Source organism: Dermacentor variabilis, chromosome 1 (genome assembly GCF_050947875.1).
Source record: "Dermacentor variabilis isolate Ectoservices chromosome 1, ASM5094787v1, whole genome shotgun sequence".
Taxonomy (NCBI): domain Eukaryota; kingdom Metazoa; phylum Arthropoda; class Arachnida; order Ixodida; family Ixodidae; genus Dermacentor; species Dermacentor variabilis.
Genome location: NC_134568.1, coordinates 283,778,018 through 283,790,428, shown reverse-complemented (window position 1 = coordinate 283,790,428; position 12,411 = coordinate 283,778,018). Strand labels below are relative to the sequence as shown.

At 45.9% G+C, this 12,411-nt stretch overlaps 1 protein-coding gene across 4 annotated transcripts in view; it reads right to left on the bottom strand.

Annotated features, from left to right (window-relative positions):
* Nucleotides 1–12,411, bottom strand: part of LOC142566249 (dnaJ homolog subfamily C member 7-like) — a 134,389-nt gene that overhangs the window by 32,395 nt on the left and 89,583 nt on the right. For all 4 annotated transcript variants that reach the window (XM_075677108.1, XM_075677092.1, XM_075677116.1 and 1 more), the window contains exons 5-6: nucleotides 7,024–7,177; nucleotides 5,509–5,673 (exon numbers count right to left, since the gene is read on the bottom strand). In XM_075677108.1, coding sequence (XP_075533223.1) covers nucleotides 5,509–5,673; nucleotides 7,024–7,177 — 319 coding nt within the window. The remainder of the gene's footprint in view (nucleotides 1–5,508; nucleotides 5,674–7,023; nucleotides 7,178–12,411) is intronic.

The following is a 12,411-nucleotide window of genomic DNA, read 5'->3' as shown; positions in this document are numbered from 1 at the left end:
GCATTAGGGCTATGAGAAAAAAAAGAATGATATATAATGATATGTTATTCACTGCATATTGGATATAACGAACGAAATTCTGCATTTTCGGTGGCATTTTCCATGCAGAATAAGCATGAAATCTGTGTTGCTAAGTTCCCCTTAACCGAGACGGGGCGAAAAGTTCGCCTACGCGAATTCCTATCTGCTGCCATTACCGCGCAGCGCGTCCCACCCACGAGCAGATTGCAAAAGCCGTAGAGTTTCTTACAATAATACTAGAGGGAACTCTGGTGCATAATTCGTTAAACCACGATGGGAATGATGGGAAGTACAGGGATTTGTCTGACCTTCATGCTCAAGGGTTCAGACGTTCTTGTGGCTTTGAGTATTACGCACCACGTGCCTTCATTGATGTTAATTTCACAGCAATCTATACTCTTCGAAGTGCAGAAGTCGCTGCAAACACGCACAATCGCTGCTAACTTCAACAACTGAGCTTGTCGAGGTGGCGAAATCGAAACATGCCAAGCGTCTCAAGGCACTGGCATACTCGCTATAAGTACATAAGGGCGTCTCACATTGCTTGTCGTATGCATCCGTGGCTTAATGGTTTCAATATCAGGCTCCGTGCTAGAGGTCCTGTGTTTGAATCCTGCCGTCAGACAATTTTAATAACGTATATTTAATTATTCCTTACGCCGTACATTGTTGAAAATGACTAACTTACAAAGTCATAAAACCCGCTTGAAGTCAGAAGGACAAAGTTTAGACAAATCTATGTACTTCCCATAATTCCCATGCTGGTACAACCACTCTCATTGCAGCTCTTGTAGACACTAACGCCATAGTTCCCTCTAGTAATTATTGTATGAAACTCTATAACGAAAACCCCGGAGAGTATCAGAAGTTGGTGCAGTGTGCCACAAGATGGCGCGAGCTGCTTTGCGTCGAGTCACTGGCAAGCATCCGGAAAAAAAAAAAAAGCCAGAAGCGAACTGCGCCCGGGCTCCCTTTCTAAAATCTCCTTCTCTTTCGCAGCGAGTGCGGTAATGTGCTGCGGAAGCAACAGCAGGCGCACTGACAAAGTGCAAAACTGTGTCGCTTGAGACGAAGCTGCAAATTTTGCAAGACTCAAAGTACGAGCTCGCGCAGTTGATGATATTAAAGGGAAGCTGAAAGGTTTTCCAGAAAAAATGAGTGAACATCTGCACATAATGGTTTTCAACCCTCCGAATTCGAATATCGTATCGAAATTGAGCGAAAGAAAGCGCAAATATATTTTATTTCACGCCCAGCTCGCGCGTCTCGTTTCCACCTGTGATTGGTCGGGCGCCTCGTGACGTCAACACTAGTGTTCGTCCGAACCGACCGCTGCCACTACACATGAAGCGCGGTGCCAGGTAGTTCGGTGCTGTTTTTCTGAGACGGTAATGGAAAATTTAGAGAGACTGCGTTTTTCTGAGGAGTTCGGCGTTACTCCCTACATGTACGAGCCGATTGCGAAGAGCCGGCCTCTCAAAGAAGCAAACGATGCTGGTGCGAGCAGTGCTTTCGACGCGAACGAAAGCGAAGTCTTGGGATCTCCTCGTGTTGGAAATGCTCTTTGGTGAGTATGTTTTTTGCAAAGCGATCTAGTGATCTCGCCGATCTTTCGCCAATCTAGTGAGCTCGTTCCCAGTCAAACAACTGTAGTGTTGTGTTCCTGCATGCCTCCTCGTGGAACGTAAGCAGGGATGCGATCGTCGGCATTTGTGCGCTGTCCAAAGCTGTCGGCAATCTACAAAGACGGTTTAAACGCGTGAAAAGCTTCCCGGTTCATGCAGTACGTGTAGTGACCTTCATCTGTGCGCCATCCGCACACTACTCGTAACCGAAGTCGTAAAGGCGGCGAATTCCGTCGGCTACGTGAGACGGTCGGTTTCTCGCTGTGCGCGAGAGAAGGGGGGAGCATAGCGTCCTGGCGTGCGCCAGCTTTCCAGCACATGCAAGCTCTACATTTGCACTGCGTTATGGTAGCTGCATGCAGGCTGTTTTACAACATACGTGCAACGAAAAAATTCGTGGCGCTTTGCGACGAAACCTGCGTCAAGGGCGGGAGATAAACATGCACCTTCCGTTTAGCGTGCTAACACGAAGGAGCTCGCAGTAAATCAAAATCCAGGTTTGGGCGAGTGTATTCATAAGGCCTTCCAACACCAGTTATCATCAGTCAGTCCGCACTCGTGCCGTCTTTGTTTTCGTTGCTCCGATCTTTTCGCGCTTGTGGGAAGTAATGGAAGACAACATCGTCGCGGCCGCTGGTGTTCGTGCAACCGTAGGCTGCACAGAAAGCCGGCATGATCGGCCCACCACTTCAGCTGATGCTGCGCACGTTGACTACCACTCTACATACACGCAGACGCACCAACAAAGGAATGCAGGGTCGATCGAAGCAGATTACGATGGCACGCACGCAGAAACAAGCACGGTCAGGCACGGTCGCGGAGGCTGCGAAGGAACGGAACACTAGTGTTGACGTCACAACACCGCAGTTTCCGGTCTCCGCTCGCATTGTCAGCGTCAGCAGCAGCGCTTGGCATTCGACGGGGGGCGGAGCTACAGCGCAATTTCAACCGACGATTATGTCACTCCTAATTGAAAAAAAAAAAAAAAAACACATTTTACCTACATGGTTTATAAGGTTCCCGCATCTGTATATGAGCGTCTTATTGAATTCGACAGACTCTTCAGCTTCCCTTTAACGGTTTTGAAAACCGGGAGCGCCACAACCATGAAGGCCATGCCGAACAATGGAAAAGGCGGGCTTTGTGCGCCAGCGCGAAACCCCCCATCTGTGAAACTAACACGGTAGAAGCCGCTGACATTACCGAACTCTGGGATTATGTCACTACTAGCGATAAAATACCGTATTTACCCGCGTATAACCCGCCCCTGCGTATAACCCGCACCCCTAACTTTGAACTCGGCGGAAAAAAAAAAAAAAAGCTCGCGTATAACCCGCACGTTTACCTGAAAAAAAAAAAATGAGCGCTAGAAAGATGCAACTCACACTCAGTGATCATTTCGTTTTCAGAACATTTATTCAAACGACCGCCACCACGTCACTGGTTATCCGATTCTTAATCGTCGCCGCTCTCACTACTGCCATCCGAGGCTTCATCGCCACTCTCAAAGACGTAGTCGTCCTCGGAACCATCCAGACTATTACTGATCGCACATTTTTTAAAGCTTTTGCGCACCAAATCGGCCGGTATCGCTTTCCACGCATCCACGATCCACTGGCACAGCAATGGAATATCAGGCCTTCGCACGCGTCCCGTCGGTGTGAGGGCGTAAATGCCGTCGGCCATCCACTGGGCATACAGCCGCTTCACGTGTGCCTTGAACGGCTTGTTCAGGCACACGTCGAGTGGCTGTAGCATGGACGTCATGCCGCCAGGTATTATGACGAGGTCGGTGCTGGTCTCGGCAAGGCGAGCCTTCACCGCATCAGTGCAGTGGCCTCTGAAGGAATCTAGTACGAGCATCGACCGGCGTGCCAGCAAGCTGCCAGTGGTCTTCGCTCCCAGATTACTCGAAGCCAGTCACCGACTAGGCCACTGTTCATCCACGAATTTTCTTCCGCACGCACAACGATTCCTGGGGGCAGTGGAATGCTAGGTAGCGTCTTGCGTTTGAAAATCACATACGGGCGCAGTTTCGTGCAGTCAGCCAAAGCGCATAGCATGACTGTGCAGCGCAGCTTGGCATTTCCGCCGGTCAGCACGCTGACTGATTTGGAGTCCTTTTTTTCCATGGTCGTGTCCATCGGCATCTCAAAGTACACAGGTGTTTGATCAGCATTTCCCACCTGAGACAGCAAATAGCTGTGCTCCTTCCGAAGTGCGATCACATATCGTTGAAAGTTCAACAACTTTTCCTCGTAGGCTTCAGGAAGCCGCTGGCACATGGTTGTTCGCCGCCGCATAGAAAATCCATGTCTTCGCATGAAGCGCTGAAGCCATCCACGGCTTGCACGAAACTCACGTGGAATGTTCAATTCCCGGGCCAACTTCAGGGCTTCCATTTGCGCCATCTCAGTCGAAACAGCGTGGCCACGACTTCTCTGCTCCTCAATGAACTTCGCAAGCTGCGTCTCGAGGTGGGGGTACGCGCCAGTCTTCGAACCCCGAAACGCTCGCCTGTTCCGGTTCGTTGCTTCGAGACTCTCTTTTTTCTTCCTCCAGTCGCAAATGCACGACTCGTCGACGTCATGCTGTCTTGCAGCAGCTCTGTTGCCGATTTCTTCGGCAGCGGCTATAATCTTTAGCTTCTCTTTCGCTGTGAAACACTGCCGTCGAGTCGCACTCATGATGCCAAAACAAAGCAGGCAAACAGTGCAAACTGGGGTAAGTACACTAAACAGCGCCTAACGCGAGGCTCAACAATGCTGGCCTTTTGTTGGCCCTTCATCGGCTTGACAAGCGTCGATGACGATGGGGATGGCGGACTACACGGGGAGGCCGCCGCACATTGCGGTGAAGCCGACCCCCCCCCCCCCCCCCCCCCGAGGAAAAAATTCGCAGATAACCCGCACCCCCACTTTTTAAACGCGTTTTTTCACATTTTGGTGCGGGTTATACGCGAATAAATACGGTAAGCGGTGCTTCGATGGAGGAGTTCAATAGAGTGCACGGCCTCGTTCTGCGAAAAATTTCCGACGGAGCAATCATTGTCACGACAGACGGTGGCAGTGTGCGACGGAGGGGACAACAGCAGTGGCAGTGACGACGAGATTGACAACGGCCAGTGTTCGATACCGACCCCGATGTTTTACCCAAAGTGCACTGTTGTCAACCGCGTCGCTCATTGATTTTGTGCAGACTAAATTATAGCCACCGGTGTTTGCGCAGCAGTTGGACGCGATGCACAACGCAGTTGTGAACCTGAAACTTTCACAAAAGCAAGTGCAGATTTCGGACTATTTCAGTGCACCTAATGCTTGACACTCTGTTCAGAGATATAAATAAATGTTTTATTTTTTACAGCCTACTTTCTACAATGTCGACTTTCATTGCAAGTGGTAAATTTGGTTTTGGAGCTACAAAGGTATGTTCAGCAGCTTTTTTTTTACGGCAGTCCAGATAAAGCAATGACCAGTTATAACGATGGGATTTTTCATTCTTCTTGATATCGTTATAAGTGGACTGCACTGTATGTATGCGCCACTCCTCTCTGTAATGCCCTCGGGCCTTGAGAGTATGTAAATAAATAAAGATATATAAATTATATGAAATATTAAAACAGCAAAACGGCCTAAGAAAACACGTATAGATTCTATCATTACCATAATTGCCTTTTTTTCAGATTAAAGGAATGGCAGACCAAATGCTGCAAAAGATATCATTTATGTAGATTGAAGCAACTCGTAGAGTGCCATAAGGTTGCAAGTCTGTTGAAGTTGGTTTAAATTTAAACCACGCATGGCGGCTCTCCTGTTTTCCAGCCATAACAGTCAGTACTAGCTGTGGACGACACATAACATACCTTTGAGCAGACAGTGGCACGGTTGAAGTACAATTTTGAATTTGCAAGTTTGTTGTTTGGATCCACTTCTAAAGCACTTGTGTAGACGTTAAATGCCTCTTGGAAGTTCCCTTTGTTAAATGCCTCGTTGCCTTCATCCTTCTTTGACTTTAGTAGACGTGCTTTCTAGAAAAGCAAGAAGAAACAGAATTAACATGATCCAGGGCAGCATATCATTTTAAGAACTTCAAACATTCTGTTACTAGTAACACATTGTCAGGATATGCCGGTCTGAGCGGAGCGGACCGTAACCACTCTGCTAAAACTGTCCATAAGCTCTCCAGTGCTTAGACTGGGGATTCTCACAATCATTAAAAAGAAGTTTAGAACAATGAATTGCAAAACAGGCACATTTGCATATCATAATTATGTTCATGAACCTTTCATAAGGACGCAATCTGGGTCTTGGAGACAAAAATGTAAAAAAATTTTTTTTCATTTGTTATTTCTCTAATCTACAAATCATGGTGCATTCGCTGGAGAGAGAAAGAAAAACAAAAGCAGCATACTTTTTAATAACAACAAACAAGCACGAGCCACCATCAAGAGCGTGCCCCGTGCTCTCGTGACGTGACATTGCAGCCACTGAGAAGTTTCGCTTCTACAGATGCTGCTGCTTTTTCGCTCAATGTGCCATCTCACACTTTCGCATCAAAATACCATATTTACATGCATAATGATCGCACTCACGTAATGATCGCACCCCTGAATTTTGTCGTCAAAATTAGATTTTTTTTTTTCCCATGTAATGATCGCAACCCGAACTTGCTGCAGCGATGTGTCGTGTGCGAAGTCTAGCTAATGATGATCGCGTTTACGATCTGTCGAATGCTGTCGAATGCTACGCGAATGACTCTTCAAGACATACCAAGCGGTCTGCATGCACCAAACATTCTTAAACAGATGCCCCATTTTATTCCTTTCATCACTTTCCACACTTCCATGAAAAAAAAAAAAAAAGCGACAACCAAACTTTCCTTGGCTTTATTGGTTGTAGGCTTCATAATGGCTGTGGTCAACAACAACAACAAAAAAGATGCCTTTTGATTCTTCTCGTCTGCACTCGTGGGCACGCAACAAATCGCGAGCGGCAACAATAATAGCCACGTTTACACTGATACGTTAGAAGTGCACCCTATTCATACGCCGACGCTTGTAACACAGCTAAGATATTCGCCCACACTTAGCGGAAACGTGCCGTATTAGTAAGTAGTGAAGACAAATGCCGCAGTTTCCGCAGCATACCTGCCATGTGTTTCTATGTCACTGGCAGCTAAGCACACCAATCTTTGTTTCTGTCCCCTCAAAGTGGACATGGTTGCATTATTTCCACAGACTTGCCGATATTAACGATATTATTCATTACTCATACGGAAGAAACTCTTTCAATGCGCGTAATGTACTCACAAAAAGAAAAAAATTCGTGTTCGGCACATTCGGCTGTGGAAGGTGCTTTTGAAACAAAGAAGTACACACCTTGTATGCTGCAGACGCCTTGGGATGGTCTGGTGCTAGTCTCAAAACTTGCTGGAAGTGCTGGAGAGCTTTCTCAATGTTGTCCTCATAGTAGAAGCACAAACCTCTTACATACATGGCATCTGCGTTTGTGGGTTCAGCACGCATAATGTTGCTGAAAAATAAAGGTAAATTTTAAATTCAAATGTATACAAAACCAAACAAAACATTATATAACACTTGTCAAGCACATACCATAAATACATTAATCACCAGATGTGAGAACAAGGCTTGAATGGAATATTAAAGCAATTTATTTTTCACACATAAATATTCAAGAACACAGCTGCACAATGGCCAGTTAGAAAACAGAGAGGAAAGAAAATATTAATATTAATCCTGGAAAGCTGTGTGTACAGTTTTATAATGCATTAGCATTGCGCAGACCACTAGACAGGTTTCAATTCAAGCAAGGATGTGGGCTGCTGGCGAGAGGGGCAGAACAGGAAGTTGTTGCACTGCATAACCGTGCGTCAAGGTCTCGTGGCAGAGACGAGCAGTGGCAGCAGTGGAATGGCTGCACTGGCGATGCAGTGCACATATACAGCAGAACCTTATTCACACGTAAAGAGAGAAAACGTGCACCAACCGGAAAAATGCAAGATCCGAAGTAACTAAACAAATTGACAGGCTCAACTACTGTTGACATCTACTTAATGCGCAGTGTCACGCGGATTGTTGAGGCACGAGACGCCAACACGCATGGATCTGGTGGTGCTCCAGCAGCTCAAGATATGTTTTGTTGCTTTCCAATTGCGTGGTGTTTTAAGATGGTGATGGGAAAATTTAATGAAATGAAGGTGGTGGGCGACTCTGGATGCCACCTAAGCGACACGTGATGCCAACGTCGCACCACCTGCAGCAGGGAACGATGGCGCATTCGAATTATCGGCTACTAAAATCCTGCAGTATGCTACCAATGGCACTACGCACCACGCGCTTGTAAAACAGGTGAAGATGCTTATCGCAAAAGGTTGGCAGCAATAGGTGTGAATGCGGCATGCGAGGACCCAGGCGGACATTTGCTGGTATCGAAATGAGAAACTGTGCGTGCCGTCATTTTCACACAAGACAGGCAGCTATTAGCCCCGAGAACGACCTACAGGGGTGCTTGCGAATGCCACTTGCGTGACATCAGGGCACGGACTTGAGCCTGTCGTCTGCTGAAGTTCAGGCGGTGTCCGGATGCATTCTGCAGTGTTTCCATTTGTTCGGCCAAGTTCCCTATGCTTGCATACCTATGACGGTCATCTCAAATATATCCTTACAATATCTTCTTTCACAAAAAATAATTGAATGAGCTTATTTCCTAGAAGACAATACATCTCTCACAGGCAACGGTACAGTGCCAGCCGAAGAAGCTCAGACCAGCCCATTGCGAATTTTTCATGCATGGATCTACACTTTACAGTAGTAGCTCATGTGAATAATAAAATCATAATTGCAAAAACAGTACATAAGAATCCAGTTAGGATATCATGCCTGCCGTGATGCAACAAGCATCTCACGAATGCTGGCTATATATGACTTCCACAAGATTTACCTTGATTTTAATCCGCTAGAACATGTTTGCTCATGACGAGTAGTTCATGGTATAATATCGAATCTTGCATTTCTTCACAGTAATGCTTGGCAGTAACACGACAATTTAACACTGAATTTTAGGTTCTACCAGCATCAATTGCTTCTTTACCTGCTTCTCAAAATTAGGTCATTCTTGACCGTTAATTTTAGGCAGCGATAATTCGAAGTAAAGGTAATTGAAGCTTACAGCTGTTTACAGCATATGGAAAGGAATGTACCAATATTTATTCCCTTTTCTGTGCTGCACGTTCAACACTTGAGCAATTTACTGGTTATTTTTTATTGAGGAACAGACATGACGAACATGTCTGGCAAACTGACACAGGCTGCTCGGCCTAAATGTTTGAGTGGAATATGCCTTTTGGACCGCATGGCTGCAGCCAGAAAGAAGCAGAAGCCTTATTCATTAGTAGTGTTGAAGATATCCTTATTCCCAGGCGGAGGTCAAAAATCAAGTGAATTCATGTGAGGCTTGTGGTGTCTTCCTTACGAGGCGGGTATACGAGGTTTCCTTTTACTTACTGACGAAGCGAATAGTTCTGTTTGCACACAGATCAAGATGTGGTGAGGCAGAAAGTGTTTCAATATTCCTTATCAAGGCAGCCTAATCTGTGCTATAGGTCCTCAGGTATACCTTAGGCGTTGCAATTGGTGCTGTAAAAAACTGCATCATGGTTTCAATTCGATGATGCAGTGAACAACAGATCTTCTTCGAGAACAATGCGTGTCCCACCATAACGACAGTCGGTTCCTGCCGTTGTATGAGGCATATGCCATATTGTCGGTAAAGGCTACTGAAGGTCACTATGAAAGCCACAGTGGTAGGATATACATAGCGCCAGTTGACTGGCTCTCGATCTTAATTACGAAACTTTTCTTTCAGGTGATTGCTGTCATGATATTCGTAAAGCATATACATATTATACATGACACGCCATCGTTTTAAAAGCCATGAGCAATGTGTTTCCTGGGCGCCTGTTTTAGAGAACGGTGAAAGTATAGTTGCAAACTGTTTCAGGCAAAACACACTTAACTCTTCCTTTTACGCATTAATAAAGGGGGCATATTTGACAATAACAACTCACCAGAATAATAAGAATCATGACGAAAGCTTTGCTAGTTAGTGTCCTGACACGTATTTGTAATTTTGACACCATAGCGCAACATTTTTCTTCTATGAAAAATGCAATGTCTCTCATAGCTAAGGAAATTTATGGGAATTTAAAGTGTTTAACGGAGCATCACACACAATTTTGCGTGTTGAATTTGCAGAAAATCTATTTACGCAAAATTTATAGACAGACATGGCGCATATATGCAATGCGAAACCAGAAGACCCCTTCAACATTACACTGCTTGCGATATCCAAGATACAAATTACCTCGGCTCACGCGGTTTTGAAGAAAAAACTGCGGTTTGGGAATGACAGCAGAAAGAAGCCGACATATCCTTCAATAAGAGTGGCTCAATACACTAATACACCTAGCATGCAGGAAGGTAGCGAGCACACGCGGCAGCCAAGCGAGCCAGAGCGAGCACCGTCCTGGCCACGTCACTCGAGAGAGGGCGCCACTCCAACTTCTCACCACTAATATACCATTCTCAATTGCATGCGCCTCGCGCCTTTTCTTGTTCACATGGGATCTAGTGGCCAGAAAACGTATATGATCACATACTGCAGCAGGGAGCCGCGGCAAGTTTTGGTGACCACCTGTTAAAAAAAAGCGTGCACTACGCTTCCGATGGCACCAAGCGCTGTGAGACAGATAGGCGAAGATGCTTATTGTAATAGGATTGGTGGCAATAGTTGTGAATGCCGCGTGTGCCGACCCCAGAGAAGATCTGCTGGTACTGAAATGAGAAACTGAGTGTGCACCGGTGTTTTCACATGAGACGGGCAGGCGAGTATTAGGGTGCAGCTGCCGCAGTGGGCAGCTATATACTGTTTCCGATCGCACGTACCTTGCGCATTTTCTTGTTTGCATGGGACATAGTGGCCAGAAAATGTATCATACGATCGCAGTTTCGGGACGTACTGAACATTGGCGCCAAAAGAATGTTTTCCGGGAACGTATGAGCCGTCAAAAATGAGTGCAATCCTATTTAGTCATTTTTTGTGTTCTCTATTGCGAACGTTCAACACTGGAAATCCAACACTGGAAACACTCCAACACTGGAAATGCTGGCGCCGCCGTCGGCGTGATGTGGTGTGAGGAATCACGTGGGCACAGCAGCCACGTCGGCTGCTTTGGAAGCACCGAAGCAAGCGGAAAACGAAAGTTTAAATTTCTACCTGTGGTGTGGTTCTGAATAAATGGAAACTCTTTTCTGCTTCGGGTGTGCCCATGACAACACTTCAAAGTGCTATAATAGGTAGTGGCTTCCTTTGAAGGTGTCCAGCATGGCAGGCTACTGCTCAGTGCCGCAGTTTGGGACGTACACAATGGAGCCCTGTGTCTGCCTTCACATGTACCCGCAGGACAAGAAGCTGCGTGGAGCTTAGATGGTGAAACTTAGAATCGGCAAGCAGCCAACGGCTACAACTTGGGTGTACAGCAAGCACTTCTGCGAGAAGATTTCTGACAACATCGGGGTTGTCACAGATGTTTGGTGAGTAGCAGAAAGCGTGCACTGAGACGGTCACCCACGCATGCTGCCTGGCTAATGCCATGAAGCTTTGGTCTATAAACTTGTTGATGCTAGATACTGGCAAGTTCACTGGAATGGAAATGGAACGGCCAAAAGCACATTAAAAAGGCATGGGATATGTTCATGCTTGTGTAGCACCAAACAATGAAATGTACTGGATTAAGAAAAAGAAGAAGCGGGTAATTGCTTGCTGATAAGATCGATAAACATACAGTGCGACGCAACTTGAGAAATGACGATATTGAAACATCCAAGACTTCAGAACAAAAGAAATAAAAAAATTTCATCATCGCTATGGCTTTTGACAGTGTTACCCACAAAACAATACTAAACATAATAAATGAGCTAGGCCTAGGCCAGCGAGTATACAGCTATATACGAGATTTCCTTACCAATAGAAAAGCACACATTAAGGTAGGAGACCGTAACTCCGAAGAACTACAGATCGGAAGCACAGGTACGCCCCAAGGCTCAGTAATATCACCGATGCTGTTTAACCTGGCTCTTACTGGATTACCAGCAAAGCTACAGGAAATCGATGGCCTCAATCATACCATCTACGCTGACGATATCACCCTCTGGGTGAGCGCTGGCAATGATGGACAGGTTGAAAACACATTACAACGTGCAATAAAAGCAGTTTAACAATACCTAACAGGAACCAGACTGGCGTGTTCGGCAGAGAAATCTGAGCTCATTTATGTACCATTGCGACATGGCCGAAAACCACGCAACTACGAGGAACGAAACAATCCACAAATTCACCTAACTACGGCAGAAGGTACGCCCATACCCAAGGTTGACAAGATCAGAGTATTGGGCCTCATCTTTGAAAGTAACGGCTACAACGGAGAGACCATATGCAAATTAGACAAGATAACATCTCAAATCATGCGGCTACTTAAACGAATAGCCAACAAACATAGTGGAATGAAAGAAAGCAATCTGATTCAACTAGTCCAAGCGTTCGTAATAAGCAGAATAGTACACGTCACAGTACCTACGATGGTACTCGTCAGAAAAATACAAATTAGACTGCTTAATCAGAAAAATCTACAAGCAAGCAATCGGACTTTTGCATCACCACCAGAAACGATAGACTACTGCAGCTAGGTC